The 14,960-nt window shown below is 38.9% G+C and overlaps 1 protein-coding gene across 2 annotated transcripts in view; it reads right to left on the bottom strand.

The window, feature by feature from the left end:
* Positions 1 to 8,651: 8,651 nt before the first annotated feature.
* E2F3 (E2F transcription factor 3) overlaps positions 8,652 to 14,960 on the bottom strand; it is a 77,903-nt gene continuing 71,594 nt past the window's right edge. For both annotated transcript variants that reach the window (XM_077143608.1, XM_077143606.1), the window contains exons 5-7: positions 14,825 to 14,939; positions 13,256 to 13,391; positions 8,652 to 12,139 (exon numbers count right to left, since the gene is read on the bottom strand). In XM_077143608.1, the coding sequence (XP_076999723.1) occupies positions 11,877 to 12,139; positions 13,256 to 13,391; positions 14,825 to 14,939 (514 nt within the window). In that variant the 3' untranslated portion in view covers positions 8,652 to 11,876. The remainder of the gene's footprint in view (positions 12,140 to 13,255; positions 13,392 to 14,824; positions 14,940 to 14,960) is intronic.

The following is a 14,960-nucleotide window of genomic DNA, read 5'->3' as shown; positions in this document are numbered from 1 at the left end:
AGATAAATCCTAAAACCAAGAGGGCCCAGCCTCTCTAGAATATCAGCTAGTTCCATCTCCCTACCCCATATTATTGACAGCCCCTTCCAACATGAAAAAGTTAGAATAGCCATAGCCCAAACAGCTCTAAAGAGTGGGACAGAAAGATCAAAACTGATTGTGGAGTTATACAGAGAAGGTATTTTTTACAGCTGCAAAGTTAAGTCAATCTTTTATAATTAATTTATATCTCCCCTACAACTGGGATAATAAATCACATTTGGCCCTCTAAAGACCAGTTGGTTGTTAAAGAAACTGTCACTCTTCTTACTTCTATCCTTCTGGCATTTTGGGGCCTAACCTTAATTTTTTAAAAAAAATGGTGTAATAATCTCACATACAAAAGATTATGCAGCATAAATATAAGTTGTGATGCATAATAATAAAATGAGCACCTGTAAGTGCATCAACTAATTTAAGAATGAGATGCCAATAGTATTGTATCAAGCAATCATCCAGTCTCCATTCAGAGATAACCCCAACCCTAAGATTTCATGTTTATCGTTGCCCAGGTTTTTTTTTTGTAAATGATTCATTTATTATTTCGACACTGTGAAACATTTATTATTTGAAAAAGGTTCCAATAATTGTATTTCTCTTCTAGGAGTATAGTATTTACAAGCATGCACATCTAACTTTAGTTTAGATATCTATTTCTAAAGGAAGTTAGCTCTTCCATGCAAAGCTATTAAGGAGTCTATTATTGCCAGGTGTCTCAGGTTCCTAGGGCTACCATAACAAGGTACCACGAAGTAGGTGGCTTAAAAGAACAGAAGTTTATTATTTTGCAGAAATGTATTACTTCACAGTTCTGGGGGTAGAGTCTGAAAGCAAGGTGTTGGCAGGCGAGGCTTCCTCTGAATCCTGAAGAGAATATTTCCTTGCCTCTTCCTAGCTTCTGGAAGTTATTAGAAATCCTTGGCCTTCCATTGCTTCTAGAAACATCACACCAATTCCTCTCTCCTCCAGTTTAACATGGGCTTTCCCCCAGTGTCTGCGTGTCCAAATTTCTACTTCTTATTAGGACATAGTGCTATTATATCAGGGCTCGGCACAATCCAGTTTGTATTGACTTTAAAAAAAAAATTTATTAATAAAACCAATCAACATACAATATGAACATTCTTTTTTTCATCACATAGTTATATATCATTCATCATCATTTCTTAGAATATTTGCATCAATTCAGAAAAAGAAATAAAAAGAAAACAGAAAAAAAAATTCATACATACCATAACCCTTACCCCTCCCTTTCATCGATCACTTTTTTCTTTTTTTTTTTGCATGGGCAGGCACCGGGAATTGAACTCAGGTCTCCAGCATGGCAGGCGAGAACTTTGCCTGCTGAGCCACTGTGGCCTGCTAGTTTAAAAAAAAAAAATTAGTTCTGTTGCATATGTATGTATCCCTAACAATATAGTTTTTACATTTTGCTAAAATGGTAACTGTATGTAGTTTTTTCAACTTGCTTTTCTCACGCAATACTATTATTTTTTATAAGATTTTTAAAATAAGACTCTTCTAGGTTGGTACATGCAGCTACAGAGCATTCATTTTTACTGCTACATAATATTCCATTGTGAGGCTGTGCTACAGTCCACTTGTCTCTTCTCATATGGATGGATATTTGAGTCATATGCCAGATTGAGTCATGTACTCCAGAACGAACATGCTCTTAATTTCAATCCCATTCTTCTTGGTGGGACCCATTGTAAACTGGATCTTCTGAAGAATTTATTAGTCAAGGTGTGACCACGTGTTTCAGGATGGGTCTTCCTTAATCTGTTACTGGTGGCCTTATGAAGAGAAAACCATAGGGAGGAGTCAGAAGCCAGAAGTCTGTGGGAACTTGGAAGACAAAGGAGAAGATATCACCATGTGATGGGACAGCCCCCGGGATTGCTGGCCTGTCAAAATGCTACTAACTCTGGAAGGAAGCAAGTCTTACAGCCTCCGAAGCTGTGAGACTATAAATTCCCATTATTTAAGCCACTCCATTGTGTGGTGTTTGTCATAGCAGCCTGGAAACTAAGACAGATTATTTTCAGTGCTTGTTTTGAATATTCTTATACAATTCATGGACCTGGCTCTTGGATCACTTGCAACAACGGCCACAGGCTAAATCAGTCCTGTTTGCTGCCTGTTTTTACCAAGACCCTAAACTGTGCATTATTTTTTACGTTTATAAATGGTTGGGGAAAACATTTAAGAAGAAGAATATTTCAGGACACATGAGAAGTATATGAAATTCAAATTTTGACATTTATAAATAAAGTTTTATTGGAGTACAGCCACATCCATTCATGTATGTATTTTCAACATGTACATGAATAGTTGTTTTTGTGCTACAACAGCAGAGCAGGGTAGTTGGGGCAAAGTCCATATGCTCTGCCAAAGCCTGGCTCTACAGAAAAAGTGTGCCAATCACAGCTGCAGGGTATGTATGTAGGAGAAGAGCTGCTGGATCTTAGACATGCAAATTAACTGAACTGTTTTCTAACATGTTAATATCAATTACACTTCACAAGGTGTGTTATCAGATTTCTTAATTGTGGCCAACCTAATGGGTGTAAAATAGTGATCTTAATTTCTATTTTTCTAATTTCTAGTGAAGTTGAGCACCTTTTTATAAGCATGTTGTCCTTACTCTTTAGTGAAAAGGTCTAGAACACATCTTTTGCCCATTTTTCTAATGGCTTGCTTATCTTTTCCTTACTGATTTGTTGCAGTTCTTTTTTTTTTTCCCCTGCATGGGCAGGCACCAGGAATTGAACCCAGGTCTCCTGCATGACAGGCGAGAACTCTGCCACTGAGCCACCATGGCCCACCTTGTTGCAGTTCTTTATATGTTCTAATCTTTCGACAGTTATATGTGCTGAAAGAATCTTCTCCAGTTTTCACTGTCTTTATGGTTTTTTTTATTAATCAGTAGTTTTTTATTTGAGTTCAGTTGAATTTATCAATCTTTTTCTTAGTGGCTAGTAATTTTTGTCTTGTTTAAGACATTCTCTTTAACTTGAAGGCAGAAATATGTTTTAAAATTTGGAAAGTTTCACCTTTCATTTAGGTCTTAGTTAATTGGGAATTGAATTTTCTGTGTAATATGAAATAAGGATACATTTTATTTTGTTTTATTTTTGTATGAATAAGCAGCAAGCAACACTGTTGGCTAGGCCAGTGATTCTCCTTGCTGCCTCTGTTAAATGTCAAGTTCCCACATAGGTTTTAGATGCTCTATTTTGTTCCTCAGTTCAATTTATCCATCAATAAAATAAGTCAATATGAAACAATATTAACTATAGCTTTAAAATTAACATGATTTCTAGTGGGAAAAATCCCTCTAGCTTGTTCGTCTCCTTTAAGAGTCTTAGTACATTTTGAGTCTTTGCTTTTCTAAAGGTGTTTCTTGAAAACAATTATTCGGATTTATTTTGCCTTGAGTCTACAGACCAATTTAGGGTGAACTAAAATTTTTGATATTGAAACTTGTTAACCATCAGACATTTTTACACATCTTATGTTAGATTTATTCCTAGGTAGCTTACATTTTCACTTGCTTTTATAAATGTTATATTTTTAAAGATTAAATTTTCTAGGCTTTCTACTATTCTGTATGTTTTTTGCTGTTTATTTTTAAAATGTCTATCTTATATCTGGCCACCTTGCTTGTTTTTTCTAATCGTTTATGTGTAAATTACGTTAGCTGTGTAGAAAATTATATCATTTCTAAATAATGACAATTTCGTTTCTTCACTTTCTAATTTTATACTTTTACTTAGTTCCTTTCTTTGTCTTAATGAATTGGCTAGGACCTCTAGAATATCCCTATGTTTTCTTCCTAATGTTTAAAGATTTCTTCTAAGGAGTCACACTTGAGAAAGATATATACTCTAGGTTTTATGGTAGATATCCTGAATCGATTAAGAAGCTCCCTTTTCTTCCTAGTTTCCTAAATTTTTTATTATCATGAATGGGTGTGATATTTTATCATATGCTTTCTCTGCACTATTTTTTTAGATAATTATGTGTTTTTTCTTCTTTAATCTAATAATGCGGTAAATGGTGTTGATGAATTTTGTAGGCTTAAACCATCCTGTATTCCATGGATAAATCCACCTGGGTCCCTATTATCTGTAGTCTATTTGGATCACTAATATTTGGTCTAGAATTCTAAAAATTTATGTTCATAAGTAAGATAGGCATTTGGTTTCCTAGTACTACCTGTTTTTGGTATTCCCATTATATTGATGTGTTGAGTGAGTTTAGAAGTAAACCCTCTTTTTCTATTCCCTGAAAGATTAGGAAGAACATGACTTGGAATGATTAATGGTTTGAAAGTTTAGTAGAAATCAGCTATAAACCATCTGGAGCTGGTGTTTTCTGTGGGAAGATCTAAATTATTAATTCAATTAATAAATGGTTATAGGATTATTCAGAGTCTCTATTTTTGAGGCAACATGGATTGTTACAGTTTTCTGAGTACTTGTCCCTTTACTAAGTGTTCACATTTATAAGCATAAATTATTTTATCTTTTAAAAAATTTTATTGTGTAAAATGTAAAACATATTAAAAAGTAGAGAGACTAGTATGATGAACCCACCTTTTCCCATTATTTACCTTCAATAATTATTAACTTGTACTCAATTTGTTTCCTGTATACCAAGGGTTAGTGTACTATGGCTCACCATCTGTTTTTTGTTTTTTATTTTTTGTTTTTACCATCTGTTTTTGTACTACCTGTGGACTTTCACATTTTATGCATTTTTTTCTCTCTTCTTTTTTTTTGCGTGGGCAGGCACCGGGAACTGAACCCAGGTCTCTGGCATGGCAGGCGAGAACTCTGCCTCTGAGCCACCGTGGCCCACCCTACATTTTATACATTTTAAAAATATCCTTTTAAACTCAGAAGAACAATATTTCATGATGTGAAAATGATATGAAATCAGATTTTAGTGTCTGTAAATAAAGTTCTATTGGAAACAAATGGCATCCTCATTTGTTTATATTCTGTCTATGCTACTTTCACATTACAAAGACAAAGTTGAATTGCTTTGACAGAGTTTATGGTCTACAAAGCCTTAAATAGTTATTATTGGGCTTTTTACAGAAAAAAATTTCCAACCGCTGTTCCATTTTTCTTAATATTTCTTTATTATTTTCCATTCCTGTCACTCTGCGACATTCTGGGTCATTTTATCAGATTTACTTCTTAATATATTATAATCTCTTCTGATGTATCTAATCTGTTGTTTTAGCCCTCAGTTGCTTTTGTTGTTTTGTTTTTGCTTCAACAATTAAAATTTTAATCTCTAAAATTTGATTTTAGTTTTTTCAAATCTATCTGACAAGCTTTGATTGTCTCTTGTTGCTCAGTCATTTCTGTGATTCTATCGTTTATATCTTTGCGTATCTCTGTATAACCATTTTATATTCTATATCTGATAATCTCAATATTTATGGTCTTGAGATCTAAATCTGATGCTTGTTGCATGTGATGACTCCTATAATGATGATTTGATTCCTCATGTGTTTGACCATCTGTGATGTGGGGCTTATACTGTTAGATTCAGTATAGGTCTTACATCATAGATGCCTCTTCCAGAGAGGATTTATGCCTGCTTTTGTTCAGAGCCAGGGAGATGCCTCTGACCTAGGAGCACTAGAGCCTCCTTCCAACTTTTCTGGCTTAATCTGGGAGTTGGTCCAAGACTCTATTTAAGTAACAATGTTTGCAATAAAATTGGTAGTTGTCCTCAGGTGTACCTGTCTTTTCCATGTGTATGCTCCTCAACATTTATTTTCAGCTCAGTTTTATTTTTTACTCTTGGCCCTTCGGGAATTTCCTGTAAGCTTAGCACACAATGCAATTATGTTTTGTGTCAAATCTAGCTGTTTTGTAGTGAGAGGGTTTCCCAGTCTGTCTCATCTGTCATTCCGCCAGAAGGAGGCGTCCCACCCAATTCCATTTCCCGCACTTAGAAATAATTCTGGACTCCACCTGTTGTCCTGTCTCCTCGCCAGCACCAGGTAAGGGGGTTGTTTCTACACTTCCTCCTTCCTTTTCCTTTCATTAGGCCCCTCTGCCTGGCCTTTTCTTTAGCATCCACTCTGTTACCCAGACAGATACCTAAACCTGGGTAAATGATGATGGTAGCTTCTGTTTGACTAAAGAAAAACTTTTTTTTCTGGCTTCTTGCCAAAACGAGAATTTAGCTCATCGCTCTTTTTTTTAAGCATCTTGATTTGCTCTTAATTGTGACCGAGACTCCATTCCCTCCCCCCTGCTTCGCCCCCACTTCCAAACACATACTTACACTCAGTTTTTCCTCTCATCCCTAACCCATTTAAACATGTTTTTTGTTGGCACAGTTTTTTTTTTTTTTTTTTGGAGGTATAAACATAAAAGGCACAGTTTATTTTTATTCACTGATCTCATTGTTTCGGGTCTCTCCTATGGAACTGCAGTGTTTGTCCTTGCTTTTTGGGTCTCCAGGGCATGGCTTAAAGTTAAGAGTTTTTCTCCCTCCATTTACAGCACTGCCCGCATACTGTTCTGTCATTTTTAGATTGATTAGTTACTCCTGCAGCTGCTGCCATCAGTTATAAACGGTTTCAGTTTGTAAGAAGATGAACAGACAAGGCATATGAAATACTTTGTAACCTGTAAAGCCTTGTACAAATGCAAGGGACTATTCAGGGATATCATACATAGTACAATTTAGACTTCCCCTGAGGCAAATGCCCCTGAACTTGATTATGCAGAAAAAAAAAACTGTCTTAAGGGCTTCTGGAGCAGAAAAGTGGCCGATCCAGGAAGGAAAGTTGCATATTGCAAGGAGGGAACGGAACACCCTATTTAGATGCTGCCGTCAATTTGATTCTTCCTCTATTTAACTAGGACAAATCTGTTTTTATAACAAACCGAGTTCAAAAGAAACATGGAGAAGTCATCCAAAGTCATGCTTCCTCAGTCTGTCTCTCCTAGTTTGTTGTACTCAAAGGTCAAGTGCACGAGCACCAGGCACCCATGGAACATGGTATAGAAGAGTAGAAGGAATTATGACAGTAGTGGAGAACTTGGGGGAGAATCTTCCAGAAGCTTGTGTTAATTTACAAGGATGAATTGACCAGGACAGCCATTCTGTGGTTCCGGGGGCTCAGACTGGGAAGAGGCAGATTTCTGATGTGCATGTGTGAGCAGGGGGTCCTAGGAGACCCCATGTATACAGCGGAAAGAGCACTGGACTAGCATTGGGGTCTGGAGATTGTTTTCTTGATGAAAATTTAAAAAGATCATTGAATTGCCACGTGATGAAACCAGCTTCCTGTTGGATGTGAGGTTGTGTTCCAACTCAAATTTTGTGGTTCTCTGGTCGTTCCCAGTTAACACAGTTTTGTCTGAGTGGAAAAACCAGACACCTGATTGTGTTTGGTTTCTAGTCTGTTTTAATTTTAATTTCTTGGGCTTTAATCTCACCATGTTGCTGTGTTCCTGATTTGTGTGCAGTCAGCCAATATAGTTGATGTAGGAAAAAGATACATCCTGTCCTTCCCGCAGGCACTAAATTTATCTATTCTGCTAAATGGTAGACGTCCAAGACCTTACAACATTCCCACAGAAGCGATGCTGTATTTTCTTGGTTGTTTCTGAGGCATGTTTCTAATTACATGGGACTTCATCCCTTCTGTTCCCCACAGTACTTCTTAGGTGCTCCGACAGAAGGAACTCCGAGCTTACCTCGGAGCTAGATAAGATATAACTGTGTAATGTAATGTTACGTAGTGATGCATGCTCTGAAAAAAGCCCGGTGCATTCACATGCAGCACTTAAAATAGTACCTGGCATATTGCAAGCCCTCCAAACATCTTATATATTAATTTCTTTTTACAGCCAAACAAACGAAAATACCAATTAGGAAATTCAGTGATTAAATAAAATTCCAAACAGTGGAAGACTCTGCAGACTTTGAAGACAATGACTTATAAGGACTAATATGGAATGATGTCCAAGGTACATTTTGCAAGAAAGCAGCATAGATGGCATGATTTATGTTCAAATTCACATGCACACACGTTTATATACACCTAGGTGACGGGGCTGACAAGATACACATGAGAAATATTTGACTAGTGGTTATCTCTGGGGTGAAGGGTTTTTCTTTACTTCATATGCTTCTTTATTGATTGTATGCATAAATGCAATGCCCAAGACTTTGGGGTCTTTAGATGATGACAAACTCGGAGTCGACAGTGTGACACAGCAGTAGGTACAGAATCTAGTACAAGGAGGGCAGTTGCTAACTGTGGCTTAAACTCCATTGGCCCCATACCCTTCCTGAGCAGTAAAACTTGTCATCACTTTGTCAGTGTAAAAATCCTTCAATGCCTGGGAGTGGTCTCAGCGTAAGGGATGCAGCAAGTTCTTTGCTTCAGAGAGCCAAGCATGCCACAGGTGGTCAACAAATATTTGCTCAGCATTCCCAGAGTCCCAAATAAATGGCAAGGCATCCGAGTGTTTGAGCTTTCGTTCAACCTTTTCCCTTACCTTATTCAAGAATGTCCTCGAAGATTAGATTAATATAAGAGCGTAAGATAATATTTTAAAAGGTTCATCCACAAATGTGAACTCTTAAAAAAATCATTTTATTGATCCTTTACCATACAAAATTTATTCAAATTACAACCATTTGAAGTGGTAAGATCACAGCTAGAGAACAGGTCATCCTGTAACAAATCTATTTACAAAATCCATCATAAAAGCTTTTTTTGTTGTTGTTGTTGTTTTTTTTTACATTATATTACATATTTTCTTTTTTAAACTAGCATACAACACCAAGCTATACTGATTAGTAGTTTACCTACTCCCAATTTTGGGAGAAATACTTCCTTTTTACAAAATCATGTACACTGTAGGAAAAGAAATTCCTACAACCTGACAATCGCCACCCGACTTATCTCCAAGGCTTCTTCCTTCAGATCCCTCCTCCCAAACACACAAATTGTCATGCACACACGGAGTTCTTTCTTCCTTTCTTTTTTTTCCTGAAAGCTAAAGCTTTAAATACTGCAATTTTATTTACACATCTACACTTACAACAAAAGTGAAAACAAGAACCACAACAAAAAGACACGAAAACAAAAAAACACTCTTAAAAAAATTACAAACCAGCTAGAAAATATCCTGGCAGTGTTTACAAATTAACTGCTATCTTTGTACAAAACTGCTAGATAATGAAAAGGTGAGTAGACTACATATCGACTTAAATAAAACCATCGCTATGCACACATCTGTACATATAAACACACACCTAACACTGTTTGACAGCTCATGTGTTGCCCTCTGTACATTTTACTTTCTAAGGCTCACGCAGTCATATAATTCGCATGCTCGTAACTTTTAGCCATTTCATGTGTTAAGCTTAAATAGCAGCAACTCAATGGTACCAGGGAACCTGCATACTTAGTACTTAAAGTAACACAAATACTGCAGTACTAACCCACTTGGTGTGCCAGATACTATGTCAAAAATCAAATGACAAATGCAAACAGAATACAGGCTGGGACATCTAATTAATATACATCAGTCAAGCACATTAACTGGAAAAAAAAATCTATTACACAAAGAAACTTTTAAGACTTATTAGTATTCCTTTCCATCTTCAGGACAATAAATACGGCATTACATTACCAAAAGGTTTAACGAGAAATTCAACAAAACACACAACAACCTCGTCAGGTGAGCTCACCCTTTAGACTTTGGAAAAAAAGTTAGCTTTGTGCAGCTGGCAGAGAGAATTGCACAGAGCTGGAAGCAGAGGCAGCTAACCAGATGAGATAAATATGGGAAACGGGGAAAAAGCTTGGCATCAACGGTTTCCCATATAGGAAAAAACCCCACAGTGCATTTCCAGTAGGCACTTAACACAAAGCTCCCCTGCCCCCCCCACCGCGGCGCGTCACTCCAGCCCACACAGGTGTCTTGTACCAAGTCCAGCGCGCGTGAGGGGAGGGGGGTAGAGACAGAGGCTGAAGAAAAAGGGAAGACAAATCCGCACCTTTGTTTTTCTTCCCAAACATACACCCATGCATACCCACACAGAGTTTAAAGTGCTGGTGTCATTGTTTTGACCCCACCACGCTTTGCATATCGTGGAATTCTAGAGGAAACTGGCTGGGGCTTTTCGTCTTTTTCCTAAGGGATGTTTTCAATTCAATTAAAACACACATCCATCAGAAGTACCTTTGCTGTGCCTACTTTTGTGTCAGGCACAGAGCATTTCAATGTCACTGTTTGTTTGGAGGGCCTGTTGTTTGTATATGACAATCCCTCCCCCCTCCCCCCACCACAGTCCAGGGACTGGAGTTGAGGCACGGTGTCACATCCCCCGTGGGAGACACTCTGGGCCCTTAGCTGACACAAAGCCTCCTGCTCGGGACATGCCCTGGCTATCTAGCCCTCCATTTCCCAGGGGGTGACTCTCTCAGCCCAGCCTGCCACTTCACAGGTAAAGGGCCCGGGTTCCGGCCATGGCTAGCTCAGCACCGACCGCCGTGGTCCCTCCCCCTACCGGCCTAAGTGACATGCCACCGCATCCTGCCTCCTACAGGCCGCTCCATCTGACCCATCCTGAGAGTGTCTCCCTGAGTGCAATGTAAGAGAGCCCTTTCCCTCGCCATGGGTCACGGGAAGCCCGAGGATGGAGGCACCATACCTGCTGCTCCTAGGTATGGCCACACCAGCTGGCCTGCTTCTCCTCTCAGATGGGCCCCCCGTGGCAGGGAGCTCAGGACTGACTCCTTGGAGTTCCCCACCCAGGGAAAGGAGGTAAGAGGTGGGACAATGTTTCTCACAGAGGCTGTTAAACCTTTGATCACACAGGTTTAGATACTCTGCCAATAAAGGGTCTCTCCTTCTGCTTAACCAACTGAAGTTAAGCAAGAACCACTTCCAAGTTAACAATTAAATTGAAATGGTGATGGGTGCCACAGGAATGCTCAATGCAGCTAAGAAAAAAGTAAAAGTTCAAAACAATCCACAAAGAACTCCTAAGCAGGCATTTGCTACAAATAAATTTTAAACCTCAGAAATACACTGGGGGGGTCGGTAAGGGAGAGGGAGTGGTTTATGGAGACAGGAAAATCCACAACAGCTCAGAGGGGGCAGAACTCTAACTATTCTTCTGTCTCTGCAACAAAAATTGGAGAACAGATTCTTCATACGAAAGGCTGTGGAGGTTCTCTCGACCTCCAAGTGTGACAGACAGTTCATAGCTTAAACTGAATTATGACAGTAATTTTAAATATTCCTAAGAAGAGCTGAAGAAATCCATTTCATACTTTTGCATGACTTCAAGTTTACATTTCCTGCAGTTCCGTTCCATATTAGCAGACACCAAAGACATGCATTCTGCGTAGAAGGCACGGCTTGAAATGCTGTTAAGGAAGATTGCTGTTTTCGAGTGGGCCAGGTGGCCGGACCCCATTCTCCAGCCCATCCGTCAGGCACAGCAAGCCAATCCGGGTGGCAGGGGACGTACACGTTAGAGACACCTAATTGCACATTTTCTCACTTGCTGACTCATCCATGAGATTTTGGAGCCTGGGGCAAAGCAGGGCTTTTCCCAAGGGAGCCTGCAACTGTGCGTTTAGACGATTTTATTTTATTTTTTTTTAGTTCATTAAAATGTCAGTTTTGTTCTGCAGTTTGTAGTTTACTTCATGATAATATCTTGGAGGAAGAAGGTAGGAAGGGACAACACTGCATGACAGATCTTCTGGTTCCATGATAAAAAATATATATATATCAGTTTATAAGGAGAATTCACACTGAGCATAATCAACTACACATAAAGTCTTCCACCAGTGGGAGCTTTTCCAAATCGTAAGCATCAAAGAGATCAGTGATGCCTTCTTCTTGCCCAAGGCTGAGCAGGTAGTCTTCTTGGAGCAGAGGGGGCAGTAAGTTCACAAAAGGCCCTTCCAGGTTGGAGGGAATTTGGTCCTCAGTCTGCTGTAAAAGGTTGGCTGGGGAGGCCAAAGGAGAAAGGTTTGCCATAGAAATTGAGCAATCACTATGTCCTGAGTTGGTTGAAGCCAAGTCTGAAACAAACAAATAATAAGTAAGGAGAAAATCCAGTTACTCTTTTGGAAGAACGCATGTGTTGTTTATTATAAAAAAGCCTGTCCCCTCTGCTGAGGACAATTACGTTACTTTTATGTACAGAGCACCTTTTATGCTAGCAGGCATGAAAGGATTTGCCATCTCTCTTTGTGCTACTCTGCTTATTTTTTTTAAATACCTATGTTAGCAAGCAAGAATACAAACAGCTTCAAAAACTGGATGCTGGCAAGTTAAAAAAACCTCTCTCTGATGTCAAATTAGTCATTGTTTAAAGAGAAAGCAAAACAAAACACTCAAAAGTTGACTCCCTCATAGAAACTCACCAATTTTTAATTTAGTCTTTTGTGAACAACCAGCTCATTAAAGAGACCTTGAAAAAATACTAACAAGACATATCCACTTTGAATTACTATAGGGAGAAAAGACAGTCTTCTGTTTAACCACTTGAGGTGCTGTATTTTTACTCAGTATTAAATCAGACCTATTCACTTAAATCACGCCTATTCCTGCTGCTATCTTGGGAAGCTGGAGGCAAAAAAAAAAAAAAAAAAATTAAATTCATATCTCTAAGCGAATATGGAAAGAAAAAGACTGCAAAGAGCTCCCTTTGCTCTGGGTGGATAGGAAGGGGAAGATTTAAAAATATTTTCCTGGCAGTCTTCCTGCCCTCTCTCCTGCCTATCACACTGGGTGTGGGGTGGGGGTGGGGGGGTCAAGACAAAACTGCTTGGACAAAAGGTTTTTCTCTCCAAACTTCTTCCTATTTTCCCTTTCTAATGATATCTGCAGCATCACTCGAAGCTGTGTGGTCAAAGGCAGCTGATGAGTCGCCAAGACAGGCCACAGCTTCCCTAGGTAAGGGAATGGTTTCTACTGATAGCAGAAGCCTGGAGGGATCCGACGTGGGTGAAGGAGGCTCCTGCCCGAGATTACTATCACTGTAAACTTGCCAGAATGCCTGTTTAAAAATGGAGGCTGAACAATAATCATCATAACAGGAGTTTCTGTCTCTTGCCTAGGCTTGTGAATCTAATTTAGCCACTGTCATTTTTTTTTTAAACATGGTTTCCAGGTGCCCAAAGTACAGTTTTTACCTTTGGAAGTAGTTTTAGGGACATTGCCATTGTGGGCTTGGTGGCTTGTTTTCATGGGACTGTGTGTTTCAGTCTCTTCGGGACACAAATAAACCTCAATGGGTCCTTGGGTGCTGGACAAATGTATTTGCAGGCTCTACGGACAGAAGAAGTGGGAGAAGTTCAAATGGAAAGTTCTCTTAGGAATGAAAACCATCCCCAAATGGAAGAGCTGGAGGAATTTTCACGGTTCACCTGCTTCTTCATTAATGAAGACCATCTTTTAGACGCTCTTCAGCAAATTACGGCCCCTGGCCACATCTCGCCTATCCCCTGGTTTTGGAAACACGGTTTCATCTTGAAGAGTCACAGAGCCACACCGTTCCTATGTGTTTATGATCGCCTCTGGCTGCTCCCATGCTACAATGGCAGAGTTGAGCAGCTGCGGGGCCCAGAGACCTTATGGTTGGCAAAGCCAAAATTATTTACCATTTGCCCCTAACCAGAGAAAGCATGCCGTCTCCTGTTCTGGAGAAAGGAAGCAAGCACATTTTTCGGTCCGTATGAAAACAGCACCGAGGGAGAGGTGACTTGTGCTCTTGAAATATAGCTCTTTCTGGTAAATTATTAAAAGGTGCATTAAGTGTTAGAAAAACAGTATTTCTGTGTCATTAGGCCTTTATGGAAGTGTTCTTTTATGTTGAAATTTAATAACCAGCCGATGAATAGTATTCTTATGTACGAGGGACTAAGCTGAAGAAGAGAATGCAGCACACTAATATTTAAAATTCCTCTTCATCTAGGTCATGGAACTAATGTTATCATTTAAATGGAGAACTCCACTCTAGAAGGGAGTTTGCAAATTTCACTCTCTTTTGACCTCCAATGCATTGTTTTGTTTTCTAACTATTTTTCTCTCATTGTTGTCTGGGTTTATATTATCAAAACATATCTGAAAACAACTACAGAAATACACTTCCAAGTTTTTTTTGTTCTTTCTTTTTTTTGGGGGGGGGTAAATGGTCCGGGAATTGAACCCAGGTCTCCCGCATTCCACCATGGCACCACCCATGAACCCCTTCCCTAGTTTCTTACAATATTCTAGTTTATCAATTAATCCAAGTCCCATCTGACTCCTTAATAAACAGGTAAGAAATGATAAATTGTTAAAATACATTAAGATAAGTTACATCATTACTTTTTATACCAAATTTATAATTACATATAATTTTTTTAAATTTATGGTGGGGACTATACACAGGATGTTCAACACAACATTTCCCAAACTGCTTACACGGATCAGAATCACCAGATTACAAATTAGGAGAAAGGCAAGGAAAGTACGAGAGAGTCCGGGTGTCATGTGCTACTTTGAGTTGAATGCCATGCCACGTTAAAATTGGACTTTTTGGACACTCAATAAATACAAAACTTTTGAAATGTTTATTAATTTTAGGATTAAGTAAAATAGATGGGGAAGTACTATCAAGGTTTTAGAAGGGGACAGACTTCAAACATGAGTCACTGATGCTTCGATCTCAGGCATTCCAGAAAGATCTCTGTGGAGGAACAAAGGTGCTGTCTCCTTACCTCTATTGGGTCAGGCACTTCAAGTCTTGTTTCTGGAGGGGCTTTCACAACTATAACAGTTTGGTCTTTAAGGCCACTAATTTTTCGAATATCTTGATATGTAACGTAAGCTAACGTAATAAGTGTTAAGGAAATC

Source organism: Tamandua tetradactyla, chromosome 25, assembly GCF_023851605.1.
Source record: "Tamandua tetradactyla isolate mTamTet1 chromosome 25, mTamTet1.pri, whole genome shotgun sequence".
In the NCBI taxonomy this organism is placed as follows: domain Eukaryota; kingdom Metazoa; phylum Chordata; class Mammalia; order Pilosa; family Myrmecophagidae; genus Tamandua; species Tamandua tetradactyla.
The sequence above is the reverse complement of the archived record's forward strand: the minus strand, read 5'-3'. Positions and strand labels throughout refer to the sequence as shown.